The sequence below is a fragment of the Lonchura striata genome, chromosome 10 (genome assembly GCF_050655825.1).
Source record: "Lonchura striata isolate lonStrDom1 chromosome 10, ASM5065582v1, whole genome shotgun sequence".
In the NCBI taxonomy this organism is placed as follows: Eukaryota; Metazoa; Chordata; class Aves; order Passeriformes; family Estrildidae; genus Lonchura; species Lonchura striata.
Genome location: NC_140712.1, coordinates 7,414,109 through 7,432,735, shown reverse-complemented (window position 1 = coordinate 7,432,735; position 18,627 = coordinate 7,414,109). Strand labels below are relative to the sequence as shown.

The window sequence follows — 18,627 nt, the reverse complement described above, 5'->3', positions numbered from 1 at the left end:
GAACAAAAGACTGTACAAAACAGCATAAATGCTTTTATAATATCTAAGCAACTGAGACAAAGAAAAGGATGTTACACTTCAAGTAAATTTATCCAACCAATTTTTCTGTTTTGGAGGGAATTTGGTAATTTTTAGGTTATCTCCCATCCAAAAAAAATACGATCAGACACTCAAAAATACCCTGAGTTGGAAGGGATCCACAAAGTTCATCAAGTTGAACTCCTGAGCTATGGCTGACTTCAGCTATAAATCCTGTTTGTCCCTAATTCTATACTCTCCTGGGACCTAAAAATGAAAAAACCCAAATGTGATTCCTAGCTATGCCACCAGGTTGTCTGGACAACACACCTTCACCTCTCCAAGTCCTCCCTTATCTCCAAAACAGGAATGGATACTAACTCCTTGTTGTGAATTTCAAGATACAATTTTATAAAAAATTTTCTTCTCTGTTTCCACTAAGGTGAATCCCCTTGTTTTGCTATAAAGAAATGACTTTTTAAAGTATAGTAGTATTTAAAACATACTCCCTGTATCTCAGCTGAAGGTGGTTCCTTATTTGTGCTGCAGTTGTATAACGCCAAGCAAAATAAACCTGCTCATGTAGTGAAGAATCCACTTTATTTTTGACACGTAAAATTCACCAGGAGCAACTTGTGTGCCAAGAAAAATCATTGCACAGTAAATCAGAAGTGAGAATTTACTGCATCACCCGACTCTGCTCAGTCCTGACACTTCCTGATTGCTTTGCTCAGGCAATTAAACCCCTCAACAGGCTTTAGACAAACCTTGTCCTGAAACCTGATAAAGCAGCCTCTGACACAGAACATATTCACACAAGTCTGGATCCTTGGGTTTATCCACGTGTGTGGGGAAGATAGAGAAAAAGCAGTATTAATTTCATAATTGATTTGTTACAAGTGAGGGATAAAGGACGAGCTTCCAAAATTTCTCAGTTGTGTGAAAATACCTTTGAGGTGATTTTTTATGTCAAGTTCTTTCCAACCTACTCAAGCCTTGCAAGCCAAAAATCAACACAGGAGGGATTATTTTGTAGGTTTGCTTGGAGATGACCCTTATGAACCCTCTAATTCCATGGTGTCAGTGGTGCTGCAACCCAGCTAAAGTCCAGTTTTCAAACCAGCATGACCAGTAAATTAGTGAAAAAGGCCAGTTGGAAATGAATCTACAGACATAGAATTGCATGCAAAGGGTTACGTTTGATGAGGGATAATGAGGACTTCTGATTAAACCAAGCTCTGGATTCATGACATGCAGAGTGAGGTGTGATTATTCATGAACACTTGAGAAATACTTGAAGATGTCAACTCCTGCCAATGCTCCATTTGCATGAAGAGAATCGTTAAGTACAGCAATGGTCATGGAATCACAGAATGGTTTGGGTTGGAAGGGACCTTAAACTCATCTGGCTCCATCCTGCCATGGGCAGGGACAACTTCCACTATCCCAGGTTCTTCCATGCTCCATCCAGCCTGGCCTGGGACACCTCCAGGGATGTGGCAGCCACAGCTTCTCTGAACAATGTCCTGCCAGTGGAAGTGGCATTAACCAGGACAATCTCCAAGCTATTAAAATGGAAAATAAACTCACTGTCTGCGTGTCTTGGGCAGAAACCCCACCATCTCCATGGCGAGCTGCAGCCGCTCAAAGTCGTGCTTCAGGTCCTCCCCTTCCACGGAGAAACAATCCTGTTGGGTCAAGCACACAGAGGAAGCACTGACACAATTAACACCACATCAGGTCCAGATGGCCAAGTCAGCACTCCAAAAATATCACTGAGTGATCTCCAGGTCTTTTATCAGCAACATTTCCAACCTGGCACTGGAAATACAACATTTCTGGCGAATATTTTCTGGAAATACATCCTTCTTTCCCAGGTTTAACCTCTAAGGAAAGAGGTGAGCCACCTCATTCCAACAGTATGGTGAAAGTTGGTCAGTGTGACCCTACACAAAAAGGATGGGAAATAACAACAAGATGAAATCTGTTCCACATTTACGGGCAGTTTATTCCACATTCAGTCCTATACCTAAGAAAGGAAACTCAATTTTTAAATAGAATTCAGATAACTTCATGTAAATGATCAGTGCATTAAATCCTGCATTGGAAAGGCAAAGTTTTAAATATATTTTTCAGTAACTACCAAGAAATTATTTCAAAACTGGGAGGATCTGAAATACAGGACATTTTATACTACTTGGAGGCTCACGTGCCTGAACAGTTTAATTTTTGCTTGATATCAGTTACTGTCATGTTTGGAAAAATCCAGTGACATTCCAGATCCAACCAAAGCTGTCCTGCACCAATATTTAGGAATCAGAAATGCTCTTTAAATTAATCTATAGACCATTAATTCCAAATATCTTCTGCTTTGGCTCACTGTAGGCTTCCCATAGATTATTTATTCTTCTCTCTGCTTTCCTAGCCTATATTTAATATTCTACCCATTGCTGCCTATAAAAACTACCCATCTGTGAATAAAATTAGTTTATTGTGTATCACACAATATCATGCTATTTTAAACCTCAGACTATTTTATTAACACTTAAATCAAGATTTTCTACAAGTAATTAGAGACTCTCAACAAGTTAATCCAAATGTAAGTAAGCAAATAAAAATTCTATAAAATTCTATAAAAAGTTTATTAAAATAATACAAATAAAAATTGTAGCTGCAGTTGGAATTAATTAAGTAGCTGAATGCACATAGTTGATTTTGATCATTTCCTGAACATCATATTTATCAAAAAAGCAAATGTGCAAAAAATTTTGCACAAATAATTAGGAAAGTCTCCATTAAATAGGGTTGCGTAAATCATTGAAAAGCCACTTGTACTCACTGAGAGTACAGAAAATTAATCATAAATACAGAATATACAGAATGAAGTTATGTTATAATATCAGCTTTGTGGTTTACAGCATTTAAAGCCTCACAACCATATCAATGAAGTTCTTCATCCCACTCCAGAGCATCATTACAGCTGTAGTTATAATTAGAGTGGAAAACCCTTATTTAACATATAGATTTATTTATATTATTTATATATTTAAATGTTGATATTATTATTGTTATTATTTATCCTATTGTTTACATATTTAAAATATTTATTGCAACATAGGAGGCCTCCATAAAACTGAACTAAAAGCCAGAGAAGTGCAATTGGACAAGAAAATCGAAATGTTTTTATCAATTGTCCTCAGGGACAAGTTAATGCTCCGTGGGCAAAGTGAATTTGGAGCTGTTGAACAATGAAACCATTTAAAACTACACAGAGCATCGATGAAGGCGGGGACTGAAATTCCAGGAGAAAATACCAGCCTGTTTTAGGAAACAGTCATTAGAAAAGGGCCTTTTCACCTTGCATTAGGAGCTAATTGGAAACAACCCCGTTCCAGAGCCACCTAAAGGAGCACATCAACGACATCACCAAGAGCAGGGACTCCAGAGGCACCAGCATTGATTATTCACATCATAAAACCTCAGGGTAAGACCTTGTCCCTCCTGAGCTCCAGCCTTGGCTTCTTCAGCCACTGCACTTGCAGAACTTCCCACCCTCGTTCTGGCAGGACCTGGACTTGGCAGGACAACACCACACCCACAAATCCTGCAAATTAGGCAGGTTTAAAGCTTTTTTTAAAGACACCAAGTGGTGCTTTTAGTGGCACTCCACATTCCAGGAGACATTTTCATTTTCTGGCATCATTCCTCCAAAATTAAGTCACGCGTCAACAGCAAAATACCCTGGACAACTCCGAAGTAGCACAATCTACGCCGAAGGCAATTTAATTAACGATTTACATAACAATTGCCCGACTCATTAATCCGCATGGAAAGACTTTTAGCGAATTCTTTGCTTAAAAGCGGATGCTCTCTGCAGTGTTCCAGCACGGAACCACTTCCTAATGGATGATAAATGAAGGATAATTATAAAATAGAGGAGTGTCCTTGATATTAGAGCAGACAAGCATCACAAAGTCCATCCCCACAGACCTAACTTGCTGTTAATATCCTGCCAGAGCAATTAGTTTCCCAGTAAAAGTGAGTCTACTGCTTCCTACAGTTACATTGAAGCAATCCATTATTTCCATGGAAAATTTGAAGAGGATAAAAGAAAGTTTCTTTATAAACTTGGTGTCTGCAGCAGGTTGAGTCCATGGGTATTGGGAGAAGACCAGGGTAGTCTTAAGAGTCAATAATCAACTGAAGCAAAGATGTGATTTACCAGGACTGTCACAGAAAATGATCCCAAATAAAATTATCCTAAATAAATTAGCAATTAAACAGCCTAATGGTAATGACACATGGTTTTGTTGCAGTAAGGATACAGACGTGGTAGCCCCCAGGCTGGCAGGTGTTCTTGGTCATGCCAGGAGAAGGTACTAAATTTTGGGGTAGTTTTAATTTTAATTCCTTCACCAAATTGTCCCAACCCATTCCTAAAGCAATTAAGGGTTTTCCAACTTATAAAGGGTATTAAGGTCTAGAAGAAGCATCTGCTCATCACACCCTGCTCCTGCAGGGCCCCTAAGGATGCTGATGGATTAAGGATGCCAATCCAATATTCAATATTTTTAACCTTGTGAGGGAAATTCCCTCCTCCCCTCCTAAGGATTTGCAGGGAAATGTTGCTGTTAAGACACTTATTTAGCCTGAGTGAATCCCAGCTCCTTCCCGGATCACCTCTTACTCTTCCAGATACATCAGCAAGACTCTGGCAATCATCAAGCACACGGGAAAACTAGCAGGAAGGACAAACAGCTGATGCCAAACATGCTGCCACATGCAGGACACACCAACAGGGAGCACCACGGGACACACGGACACCCAGAGCATGTTGGTGCGCAGGAGGAGCCGGGGAAGGGGGAGAAGCTTCACCATTCCCTTTTTTGGGGCGATCCATTTGGAAAGGATGATCATGCCAGCAGAAGTATTTTAGGAGAAGGAATTGTTTTTGCACTCTGAACAATATCAGGATTTGATTTTCTCACAGATGGCTGGGGGGATGTTTTGGGGTTTGTCTGTTTTTTCCTGGAAGCTGGAGAGCAGATACACCACTAAAACCAGCATGAACTGATGCATCTCTTGGGGCTTCAAGACACTGATTTGCTGTTTTATTGGAATGGAATTTCAATTTTCACATTGCTGTCACATCGCAATTTCCATATATCATCACATATTCCATCAGGAAGGAATGAAAACCCCCCCTAGTTTTTTAAAACTGGGAGGACTGTAGAGACCTGACCATCTCCAACTGCTGAAGAAGCTTTCCAAATGGAAGGAACCATAAAAGGGCAAGGAAAAAAAAAATCGGTACTGTCACAAGCAACACCACTGCAGGGCAAAGGGTGCTTAATGGGTTAAACTTCATTGGATTTGGCTTTCTTCCTGTCCCTTAAACACTCAAGTGAGAGCAGCCCTGCACCAGCAACACAGAAGAGGCGGGTTCTTGTACTGACCGGCTCCGAGTCATAGCAATAATCATCCCAGCTCTGTCTGAGGGGTTTCTTTGTCATCTGAAAGCAAGGCAGAGCGGGTTAAGTGGTGTTCCCACCCCAAATCACCCCGATTACCTGCTCCCTAAGCAGGAAAAGAACTGTTATCCTGCAGAGTCATGCCCTAGTTTTATTTGTTTTAAGGGAAGATTCATGATGGTTTTGCATTCCTGGTGCTGGTTCCTGCTCATAGTGCACCTCATCGAGCGAGGCCCTCTCATCAATAATCCTAATGGATATACTAAAACCTCTTCTTGTCTTACAGACTTGGGACAACCCTTGGTTTACTTGGAGCTGAAGAGCCACTGATGCCAAAATCTCTCTGAAGAACAAATTTGGTTTGTTTCTACTCTCAACCTCTGCTCCAGACAAACACAAGTGCAGCAAAAGTGAGACTCTTCCAAACAACACTCCAAAGCTTTTTAGGCATCTGTGTCTTTTTCCAATCAGAGATGGAGCTGAGAGAAGTCAAAACATTACCAGTCCCAAGAGAGAGAGAGAGATGGCACTGGAGCTCCTGAGGAGCTGAAAATAAGGATCTCAATCTGCAAATGACTGTTTTCAAAATGGATAAAAGTTAACAACCAGCACAGAAAATACTCAGTGAGCTGCAGGCTGTGCAGGGGTGGGTTCACCTGCCATTGGGGGAGAGATGGAAAAGTCCCCCATACTCAGGGGATACTTGAGTAAATCTGCATTTAAAAATAAATTGAAATCTTTCTTTTCAATCTGCTCCCTGCTTATATAGAGAAGATTTTGGTTAAGTATCTGAATAGATTATTTCTCATCTGCAAAGCAAACTCCCCATTTGCTTTGCATAGCACAGCAAGAGTCGAGGAACCTGACTCAGGACAGAGTCACTCCTTCAGAGGCCTGGTTCAATATTTTATGGCTTCTCTATATGAATATTTAATTTTCAGTAAAACACTTCAGTTCATGTCTGAACTGGCTCTTTTTCCTTTTAAAAAGGCAGGGTCTTCTCCAGGACACATTTAAGAGGAGACTACAAATGTTAAAGGGTCCTTTTATAATTTTTCTCTTAAATGTTTCCCAAGTTTATTTTTCCATTTCTCCACTATCTCCTTTTTCCTTTTTCTCCTTATTTTCCTTTTCCTTTCTCCTGAAGGGCAGGGAATAGCAGCTACTGCACTGTCAGATGGTCTTCATGTGATACCATGCCCAGACCACATCTGAAGGCACGGTTTTTCCATAGTTGTCAGTGTTAACTCTAATCCTAATTACTAAAAAATTATTTAAAAACCACCCAAAAAGTGTCACTGGTGTTGATACACTGTGTTCAGGGAAGTCCAGAGTCTGCTTCCCTGATCCACTGGACTGATCTTAGCAGCTTTCTTTAGCACCGTAATTTAGATTGAAATACACATTTCACCCTAAATTATAATATTCCTACTGGTTCCTCACACTATGTGACTATGTGCTGTTAGATTTCTAATTTTCTTTTAAATATAAATGCTCTTAAACTGCTATGTAAAAGAAAAGGACTGTAATTAAAAGCAATGTTTTCAACAGAAAGCAACTGGATGGACCAACAAAAGCTGGGAATCCAACAAAACATTCCATCTTGGCATCTTCCCACTGCAAAACTGTGGCACAGATGGTGCTGGAGATCACACCACGTTCTCCAACCAATGCCTGAGGCATGAAGACTCCAGCAAAGAGCCTCCAGCCCTCGGAGTGCTCCTCACTTGGGAATATTTCCCCATCCAGCCATGGGTGTGTGGGAGTCGTTAATATACAGTGGATTTTGGTGTTGATTGCCTGCTTTAAAAACATCCTTAAAAAGTCCCTGGTAATTGAGAGCTATTCCTGAATGAAGTTATATTTCTATAAAGACTAAAGGCTATTTGTTTTGGGCTGTGGGTCCAAGTTTCTTTCCAGTTTAGGGGTTAAATCACTCTTTATTGTTCCTCATGTTTCAGCACCAAGAAAATTGCAATTAGTTAAAATCAACATGTAACTGAACTCCTCTTCCACATATTCCTCCTCTTTTTGGTCCATTTGAAGTCCCTACCTGCAAGACTCACTGGATAATTGTCTAAATACCTGAAGTAAATCAGTTTATTATAAAATTATCATAATATAAACTGAGTTTATTTGGCTGTTGGTAACACCTCATCCATCATTAATTCCCAGATTTTCAATGGCTGCTGTGGTTTTAGTTATATTAGACTTGTTCTATTGTTAAATTCAGAGGGTTGTGATAAAGCCAGCCAGAAGCTACAGAATTAGGACTTCCTCATGCAAGATGTTATATCCCAGTATGCCACATTTTCCCCTCTTCTCCTGCTCAGGAGACAGATATTAATGAGTAAATGGCATTCACACAGGGAACAGGAAATTCTGACTGTTTCTCCCTCCAGCAATCAAAAACTCAATACATTTAACATGCCCCAGGTACAGAAAACACTGATTATTTTTTCCTTGAAACACTACCAGGTGTTCACATTGCTAATGCAGAATTATTCCAATGACGGAAGACTTCCTATAAACCCTTAAAACCAACTTTTACTACTCCACACCTTTAAAAACCCCCACTTTTACTATTCCACACCTCTTCTTTATTAGCATTAAATATCAGCAGAAGAAAAAGCAAGACCAAGGATTGTATTCCTGTATAGAACTCCCACCTGGTTAAGGTAATGATATTCCTCTGGCTGCTTCAGGTGAAATGCTGATCTCTCCTCCTCGCTCGCTCCTGCCAGAAGGTAATAAAATACATGGTAGTTCCTGGTGACAAATGAAAAACAAAAGCTGTTAGACTCGAAAATGAGCAGCAGCACTGAGCAGAAGCACACTGAAACCTCCCAACCTGATTTTCCAGCTCCCAAGCTCAGGCCTGACACCGTTTAGAGCTGGTCTGTACCTGCTGTGCAGGGACGAAACAGATTCAATTATGTCATGGAGAATGAGATCCCTCTTCTCCATCCAAGGACAGCCACTGCCCTAGAATTCTACTTTCTAGAATAATTTCTAGAAAACCTGGGATTCTCAGGTTTTCCTTCTGAACCATGTGCAATGCCTACATATTTCACAGAATCCCATAACCATTTAGGTGGGAAAAGACCTCCCAGACCATTGAGCCCAACCTGTGCCCAAACCCCCACCTTGTTCTCAGCTCAGAGCACTGAGTACCACATCCAGGAATTCCTTGGACATCTCCAGGGATGGGGACTCCAAACTGGGCAGCCCCTTCCAATGCCTGACCACACTGTCCTGGAAGAAATTCCTCCTGGTGTCCAACCTGAGCCTCCCCTGGCACAGCTTGATGCTGTTTCCCCTTGTTCTGTACCTTGTTCTCTGAGAGCAGACCTGACCGTCCCCAGCTCCTTTATTAGAGCCTGACCTCTTTTATTAGAATCACAACATATTTCCTTGCAATGCAGAAATTATGAATCTTCATACCTTATTACCATTAAAAAGGCAATGACTTTCCAGTTGCAGTTCCATGAGACACGACTGAAAAATCTTTAAGTATTCAAAAACTCAAATATTCAAAATACCTGAATATCACTAATACTAAATCCACCCCAAGGGACACTCATCTGTTCTGCTTCCAGACGACTCTAAGACCATTTCTTTCTAAAATTAAAGCTGTGCTTTTATGTTGGATGTTTTCCAAGAGGATCCAAGTTTAATCATCTTGCAACACCCAAGAGGACGTTTGTCAAGGCTGTAGATGCTCTTTAACTCCAGGAACAGCCCTGGAGCATTCCAGAAAACTCACATATCTGTCTCCAAAGGGAAACACAGCCAGAAGTCTAAGAGTTGAAAGACAACTAAAGGCGGCAAAATTATTTAGAAGTGGAATAATAATTACTGGGAGAGGAGAGGAATATGCAATAAAGAATATGCAGCAAATTAGGAAAGAACACACTTCACATAAGTTCATTCTCTATATAATTTTGGCTCTTTCTAGAAGCCCCTCTAAAGGCTTCAGTGAACTGCAGAGAAAAATAAAAATACCATGCTTCTCTCCTAAAATGACATATTAAGCAGTTCACAAGTTGCACAAGAATGAAGTGGTACATAATAATCTATCTGCCATAAAGTCAGTGAAAATTAAATTAAATGTAATAATATTGTAGTGGTAGGTTCCCTGCTCATAGCAGGGATTGGAACAAGATAATCTTCAGGGGTCCCTTTCCAGTACACTCTATTCTATGATTCCATGGTAAGTCAAAGACTTCTAATAAAATAATGGAGTTTATTCCCTCCATTAGCACATTTCTCCCTAAACAACAAACTATTCAAATATAAAATGCAGCATTAATCTCTGCAGCACAGGGTTAAGAGCATGAAAATCCTGATCCTCCATGCAGCTCCACCAGAGATTTAAGTTATCTGTGCCACATACAGGAGTTAAACCCGAGCCTTGGGCAAAACAGAGGCACTCACCGCTCGTTGTGCTCCTGATAGACCAGTCGGGACTTCTCTAGGAGGTATTTTTCAACATAAGCTCTGCAAGGGAAGAATCAAAGCATCATTAATTTACCTGATACTCAGCTTCAACGAACACAGCTTTACTGGGGGCTTCAGCCTTGGTACCCACACAAAGAAATTTCAGCCTTGTTTCACTTAGTTATATAAATTTCTTCCTCAGCAGAACAAGCCCAATATTATGTTTGGCTTTTGAGGTTTTTTTGGTTTGATACCAAGCCAAAACTAACTTGGATCTGAAAAACATAATCTCAGATGCGTCAGCCTATGGGCAAGAGAAATGTTGTCCACAAGGAAGGAGCTCGGATCCTTATTTCATCCAAAGCCAGCAAAATCCCATTGCCTGCAGCCCAGGAGCCATGCACATGGAAATACCTCTGCGAGCAGAAGTGTGCAAGATGCCATTTAGCTGCAGAATCAGTCCCCAAATCCCTATTTCCCTCTTCTAGAATAGTCACTTCTCACCAAAAATTTGGGTTATTAACTTCTGGCTCCAGTAAAAAAAAAATAAACAATTGCGAAAGCTCCTCACTGCAGTTTACATTTTCTCCAAAGAGCCTCCACAACACACTCAATTTACATATTAAATACTTTTTTCAGGTTTGTCAAGTTAAACAAAGCTTCCACAAGTTTTTTTCTTCCAAACAAACCTAACCAGTAATGACAGGGATTTAGAAGCTGGAGTTCTAGGTGGCAGTTTGGATGGTGGAGCTGTGCTTTTCTGGTGACACATGCCCAGTGATGTGGCACCCACAGTTGGAGCTATGGAGGAATTGGGAAACCCAATGAACCTTGGGCACAAGGGTGGCACAAGGAGGTGCTTTCCTCCAGCATAGATGGGAAAGCCAGATCTAATTATTACCTTCAGCAAAACTTTCTCCCTTCTTTCCATTAAAACTTGGACATGCTGCAGAGGTTTTGTAAAAATTCTTATGGCAACTCTTGGAAGAGGTTACTGGAAGTGGCAAATCCAACTCCCCACTGGATGATCTTGCTGGACAGGAGGAGTAAAGGAAGACAGACAGCAAAGCTGTATTCCTGTTTATTCCCTGGGAGGAAGCTGGGAACAGTCTATGGATATTCCTCACCCACAGCTTGATGGGGTTTCTATGGTCCCTTTCTAACCTGAACCAAATTTTTCCTTCCCAAGCCATAATTCATGGCAGGGTCAGGGAACACATGAATGAGAGCATGCAAGATCCCACTGATGAGATCCCATGGGATAACAGCTCAGACACTCCTGTACAACAACCTGCACGTCCTTGGAATTAATCCCTACCTCTATAATTTCTGCTCTTATTATAAAACCACCCCAAAAATAATTGGAAAGGTCTTCTGGAAGTCATCTGGTCCCAACCGCTATTTAAATCAGGGGAAATTAATTAATTTATTTATTAAATTTTATTTAAGAAAGTTTCTATATTTTGAATTTTATTTTATATTTTTAATAGATGCAATTACAATGCTATTTTGATAAAATTATTCCTTGCTTAGTGCAAAGGTCACAATGAATCCATGTCCCAAGAACAACATCTGTCCTTCCTTGTAACAGGATAGTGAGTAGGAAAACCAGCTTATGTCTTAAAAAGTTAATGTCTCCAAATTTCTTTTTATTTACCATTGTCACCTATGTCAGTTCAACCTTTAAGAGCAAAGAAAAGAAGTTCTAAGGGAATGATCTTGTGTAAAACACTGACTTAAGCACACAGAGCCTGTATTTCACAGGGCTTTGATTTAAAGCCCTCCTAGCTGGCTCTAAAGCCTCTCCTATCTGGCTCTTCTGCCATTTCATGGATCGTGTCAGGTCTCAAGGCTTTTGATCATTTCATGGGGACTGAGCAGGTTGCAAAGACCTTCCTCCAGGCCTGGCTTACCACAGACTAGGATGTCCAAAATTCAGGAAGCCTCTTGGGAATGCCCTGACCTGCACCACTGCTCCCATTCCATCAGTCTGAGAGACCATCCAAGACTTCATCTTACAGGGTAGGGTTGGATCCTGCAGATTGGGTCCTGCTCCTGCCTATTCCACCTCTTCAAGTTTGGGTGATTATACTCAGAGGGGTTGTAAGCAAATATTCAACTGCTATTTTCAACCTCTGAAGAGAGAAAAACTCTGATTAAGGGCTACAATTTATAGTTCCATTACCAAGGCTATTGATACACAGAACACAGGGTGATAATTGATTTGGGTTGTGCTAAAAATGTATAGACTAAGTTTTTAGAAAAATCTTCTTTCACAGGAAAAAAATATGGGCTAGTATGCTACATATACTTTTTGGTTTTAAAATCCTTATATTTTTCTTTAAACATCTTGTCTTTTCACTGGGGAGGCATTGCAACCTCATAGCAGTGCACAGTCACCTCATACTGTGTGACCAAAGACCAAGAAAGCTCATTTTTTAAAAAGCAAAGAAAACTCCTCCTATTTTATGAACTAGAATGCAGTTATTTGCATATCTCTGCCAAATAAAAATAGAGGCCACAACCACAGTGCTGCTACATCATGCCAAGATAATACATAGTTAAGGCATTTGTTGGATTCTTGTTACCCAGGAGGTATTAAAAAAATGAGGTTTTTCCTTTTAAGAGAACTGTGCAGCAGAATTAAATAAGGGGGGAAAAAAGAGCATCAGGTTTGACGTGGGATGCAAAACCAGTGGGAAAGGACGTGGAGTACCCAAGCCCACTCAAAAATTAATGACAGCTCTTTGTGTGATACTGTTCTGCTGGAAAATAAGAAAGCAAAAAAAATTTTAAAGCAATTCTCTAAATAACAACAAAGTCCCAGCAAGAGGTCTCTTAGCAAACTGCAGAAATTATACAGCCCCTGAAATGCTGCTTCTACTCCTCATTTTTCCAACTGACTCAGTAAACCTGGACAAAAAGGGGGTGTTAACGAAGCCCTGCTCATTTACAGCTCCTTGGTGATGATCTGATGCCATGGAAATTACCTGAAGCCAGAGAGAAAGCTGGGTTATGTAGTTCCATACCTGCCATGGGCAGGGACACTTTCCACTAGAGCAGGGTGCTCCAGGCCCCATCCAACCTGGCTTTGGGCACTGCCAGGGATCCAGGGGCAGCCCCAGCTGCTGTGGACAACCTGTGCCAGGGCCTCTCCACCCTCACAGTGAAGAATTCCTTCTCAATATCCCATCCATCCCTGCCCTCTGGCAGTGGAAGCCATTCCCTGTGTCCTGTCCCTCCATCCCTTGTCCCCAGTCCCTCTCCAGCTCTCCTGCAGCCCCTTCAGGCCCTGGCAGGGGCTCTGAGCTCTCCCTGGAGCCTTCTCCTCTCCAGGTGAGCACCCCCAGCTCTCCCAGCCTGGCTCCAGAGCAGAGGGGCTCCACCCTCAGAGCATCTCCCTGTGCTCCCCTGGGCTCTGTCCAGCAGCTCCACGGCCTCTCTGTGCTGGGCCCCAGGGCTGAGGCAGCTCTGCAGGTGGGGCCTCACCTGAGTGGGGCAGAGTCCCCATTTCCTGCTGCCCATGCTGAGGGATCAGCCCAGGCCATGGGGAGTTTCTGGGTCCCCAGTGCACATGTCCATGAGCTTCTCATCAATCATCACCCCAAAATTATTTTCCTTGGGTCTGCTCTTAAATTTCCAAAGTTGAAATAAACTGAGGAGAACCACAGTGGAGACAAGGATCTCCTTGCAGTGACCTGGGAGGAAGAAGAGCCCTTCCCTAGTCAAGGGTTGAGTTAAGGAGCGACTTGGAGGGACAGCCTGGGTGGAATCAGGCAGAGAGCAAGAAAGGTGTGGCTCAATGGCCTCCAGAACTCCCAGCCAGAGATTAAATCCTTCCCTAGGCTCCTGAGCCTGTGCCAAACCTTTCACTCCACATCTACTGCTCAGGCCCTACCCCATCCCAGCACAAACCTTCACCTTTTCTGCCTTAACTCCTGTCTGGTGAGGAGATGCTGCTTTTCAGGTTCATTAAAAATTTGATATCAGGATTATGGAGAGCTCAGCTGGCTTGAAGGCAGCTCAGATGCATCCACACCTCAGCACCTGCCTTGGATGCACCAATATTTCCATGCCAGCAGATTTTAGTAAGCTAAAATCTATGAATTTTTATTTCCTATCTCCATTTGGGGAAAGATACTGACCAAAGCAAGGAACACCCTACTGCAGCCTGGTTTGGGTTCACCCAGCACCCCCACCCCGTTCCCACTTACCCTCGCACGGTGCCCGTCTCCTGGTAATTCACTTGGATGAATTTGCCAAAGCGACTGGAGTTGTTGTTATGGGCTGTTTTTGCATTTCCAAATGCCTGTGAAAAGAGGGAGATGCCATCGTTACACTGGAAAAGCCACCGCCTTGCCTGATTTCCATGGGCATCACTCACAACTGAACTTGGGGATTTTCCTATCATTTCACATCAAAAAACAGGGGATGGGGAAAGTTTCTTGAGAGGCTCACAAAAGAATCTAAGGAGCTGCTAGGAACCATGTACCTTTGCAAGCTGGTGTTCATGAAGAGAAGGTAAACACTGGTTAAAAATAAAGTGTGAGCTGCACAGAAGAGATTTAATGTTTGAAGTTATTATAGTCTGCATTAAAGCTGTGCTTTAATCATTTAAATAAATGTACAAGTACACTGCTCCAACAGGACTCCACATTTTAATGAGCTAGAGGAAGCTGCTTTTTAATTATATGTGGAATTAAGGGGGAAAATGCTTTGAAGGCTACTCAGACTAGATAATGTCATACACATCATTGGCATAACCCAGAGTATTTTCAGCATTTCAGACACTCTAGTTTCCATTTGCTGCTGTTGCTTCTCCAAAATCAAAATGCTTTTAAGTCTTTGTTATGCAAAGCTTTTATTCCAACCCTGCCTTACCAAAGCACCGACTGGAGAGAGTAATTTTTGCCATTTAAAAGAAATCTCTGAACTGAAACTGCTATTTTCAGTTGTGCCTAAATCACTTTCATAATCATCTGGACCATGGTGACAGAGTCTGCCAAGCTGCCAGGTCCAATTAATGCTTCATTTATTAAACCAGTTTTCATAATCACACACCTTTTCTTCTAAGTCAAATTTATTTAAGGTAATTATAATTTCAGAGATAATTTCCAAGTGTTGCTCATGTATGGGCATTTTGTGCTGAGGCTTAGCATCAGAGCTCAGCTCCCAGTAGATTTATTCCCTGCTCAGCTATTTATTAGAAAAGATTAAAAGGGCTTTCCATCTATAATCTGAAGCTTTTCAAATGACCTTTGTGGATTTAACTTCCCAACTAAAAGCAGAATATAAAAGCCAAATGAAATGAGACCTTGGAGAAAGGGTATTGGACACATCCCGTCCATGCATGATCCGGTTCCCTTTCTAGGCTGATTTATATCCCAAATTGCTCAGATTTAATGATTTAAGAACGCACAGAGGTTTGCCATGGAATGAGAATATGCTTTCCCCCCCCACATCTGAATACAGGGATTTGTTTAAACTCCAACTATTGCATATGAATCTGCTTTAGTTGACTAAAGCAGGTTCTGGGAGAGCTGAAACCTGCCGAGCAAACAGGTTATTCTGGAGAGATGATTCCAGAGCTGCAGCTCGGGAAACCTGCAAAGAAGTCACATTTTTTTTCAGGCTGTTCACACTTTTTTCTTGCTTATTCAGCCCAAAAATCCTCCCTGCACCCAGCATCCCCTCTCAACCCACCCTCCAGAGGACATCAAAGGCACCCACACCTCCCCTGAAGCACCAAATCTCCCCTAGAGATGAAAATCCAGTCATCCTCTCCCCAGACCAGGAATTTTGATATTAAAAGACAGGACAGTGTTTAAGATTTCCAAAGGATTGACCTCCAGGTATTTCAGCGAGCAGAGACTCAGCAAGAAGCTTTTAAGCAGAATATTCAAGACATGCAAGTGCATCACCTTATATTTAAGTATTAAATTGCATTAATTAGGATACAAGAACTTCTCTGCTATGGGATCACTTGCACTAATAAACCATCTTAAGGCAATGAGATAAAATTTCTATACGCCTAATTAACATGGCTTGTTAGAGAAGCAGCAAGATGAACCTGAACGGACCAAACAGGAGGCAGCACAGTTTTATATCATCTCATATAATAAATTTTCATAAAATTTAATAAAGAATTTAAGCAAAGAGCAATGTTAAGAAGATTTTCTAGTTTGATTCACTGTATTTCCACCCTAACTAATCACACACAGAGACAAACAAGGTCTATTTATTGGGACTTCTTTGGGGAAAGCCTTGCTCAGGAATCAATCTTTCTTATTCTGTAACAAGGAAATTTAGGAGAAAACATTTCAAATATAGGAGTGGGGAACAGCAAGATTCCTCTTTTTTTATGAGCTTTTTTGGGGATGAATGTGCCAGACCACATGATATGTTATAATCCAAATGCCTCCAGAAATCACAGCCCATAATGTTCCTCTTTCATGCATTTTTATTTTGTGCTGATATAAATGAGAAAGGTCTTTGGATCCCTTCTTGTGCAAACTTCGGGTGACTCCAGGCCTGGCACGCTGGGAAAGGGCCAACAAGTAGCTGGAGAAATGTCTGGTGTTTGATTTGAGACAACTTAATACATTTTTGTTTGCTTTACTCACAGGGTTTCTTTTGCAGGACTGTTGGGCTATAAAAAAGTGCTATTAATTCAATTTATACATGTCTAATCCATATAGACCAGACCAGAACACCCTGTCCCTTGCAAACGGGGCAGAATATAATAGCTCAAGCTCAGAAAATGAGTTATAACTTCTCTAAAACAAATTATCTTCTGTTCATTTGATTGCCCTTTACTCACTCATTGATTCGAAGCTGCTGAGCAGCTCAACGGACAAAACGCCGTAACAGCATTCCGAGGATTCTTGGGGAGACCAAAGCTTTTACTGGCCAGGGCTCAACTTTTGGAAGGAAACAAAATTCAATATGTTCCTCTGTAGGAGCTGGGAGTCCCTCTGGACCCAGGGGGTGATCCAGCAGTTTGAGACGGCAGGAGAGAGCAGCTCCATTCCTCCTCCTCCAGCCCTCCTGCACAAAGAGATGCCTATTGGCACGAGGGAAAAAATGGGATTAACAGTTTCCTGGCTAAATGCTCCACGTTCCTCCTGATCCCAGAGGCCTGCAGCCTCCTCGTTCTTGACTGAGTATTGATGCAATCTGGATTAATTCCAGATTACAGTCAGAATAAGGATTATTTTAATGTCTTTTCTGAAAATAAGTCATTTTCCAAACCTCAGCAACTGGGAAAACACCGTGGTGACTTGTTCTTATCTGGCAATAAAACACTGTTCTATATATCATCCAAATTGAATGTTATTCCTCCATAGAGTAACAGCAATATTCTCCTACAGAATAACAGCTGCATTCCCTTATGGAATAACAGATTCTGTGGTAAAAGAACTCGTGGAAATACAGGCCTTTGCCAGCATATTTTAGGTCCCCAGGCCTAAGATGAGCCTTTAGCCCTCACTCTTAGAGGGAAAAATAAAGGATATGAACTATATTAATACACAAGAGTTTTTAAATGGTTCCCCATTAACCTGAAATGTAAATTGAATTTTTTAGAAAGTCATACTATGAATATACCAGGAGAACAGCAAGTTGACTGCTTAAATCTCAACTATGCCATTGTGGAATACTTATATTAATAGTTATATTCCATTGAGGGGCATGGAAGGGACTGGGAGCAAAATTCCATCAAGCTCATTAATGCCAGAGAGAAGAAACAGGTTAATATCAGAAAGACAGTGGTGGAGGATTCAAATTCTCTGGTTTACTGTGAAATTTGGAGTTCATTAATCAAATGTATTCATAAAGTATTAATGATTTGTAACTGTGTGAGCATGTTGGGAACAGCTTTGCTAAAATCTATTTCCCACCAAATAATATAAATACGGAAGGGTCTGGAGCACCAGGAATGGCTGAGGGAGCTGGGGCAGTTCAACCTGGAGAAAAGGAGGCTCAGGAGGGACCTTCTGGCTCTGCACAACTCCTGACGGGAGGGGACAGCTGGGGAGGTCGGGCTCTGCCCCCAGGGAACAGGGACAGGAGGAGAGGAAATGTCCTGAAGCAGTGCTATGGAAAGTTTAGGTTGGATATTAGGAAAAAAACTTCCACATAAAGGGTTGTCAAGCATGGGAACAGGCTGCCCAGGGATGTGGTGGAGTCCCCATCCCTGGAAGTGCTCAAAAAAAGACTGTACGGGTCACTTGGGGACATGGTGTGGTGATGAACGTGGTGGTGGTGCTGGGTGATTGTTGTATTGAAAATCTTCAAGGCCTTTTCCCACCATGATTCCATGATGCACATGTAGCATTCACATACAGCTTCTGCTGGAGAAACACAACGTGTATCTACAAAGAGTGGTGGATTCAAACATCCCCTGTAATTTATTTCCAGATTTAAGGGCTGTTTATCACAATATTCTATAACTATGCTTGGAAAAAAAAAATCCATAAACACTTTCACTCCAAATTAAAAAAACACACAGGGAAGGAAAATAGCGTGTTGGATTTTTTTAAAATTTAATGTCTTTTATGTGTCCAGGGCACTCATAAGTTTCTTCCTCCTCCTGAAACATATACAGCAGGATGATAAAGATAATTTTCCCTAGTTTTAATTCCACCTGAAACCAAACTCCCAGCACTCTTCTTGCCCTGTTATATTGCTTTTTAACAGA

The 18,627-nt window shown here is 41.4% G+C and overlaps 1 protein-coding gene across 10 annotated transcripts in view; it reads right to left on the bottom strand.

Annotated features, from left to right (window-relative positions):
* Positions 1-18,627, bottom strand: part of MYO9A (myosin IXA) — a 172,894-nt gene that overhangs the window by 97,282 nt on the left and 56,985 nt on the right. For 8 of the 10 annotated variants that reach the window (XM_085588568.1, XM_085588569.1, XM_085588565.1 and 5 more), the window contains exons 3-7: positions 14,144-14,238; positions 9,927-9,989; positions 8,159-8,258; positions 5,475-5,531; positions 1,609-1,706 (exon numbers count right to left, since the gene is read on the bottom strand). In XM_085588568.1, the coding sequence (XP_085444694.1) occupies positions 1,609-1,706; positions 5,475-5,531; positions 8,159-8,258; positions 9,927-9,989; positions 14,144-14,238 (413 nt within the window). The remainder of the gene's footprint in view (positions 1-1,608; positions 1,707-5,474; positions 5,532-8,158; positions 8,259-9,926; positions 9,990-14,143; positions 14,239-18,627) is intronic. The other 2 variants (XM_085588570.1, XM_085588571.1) reach the window with 1 other exon arrangement.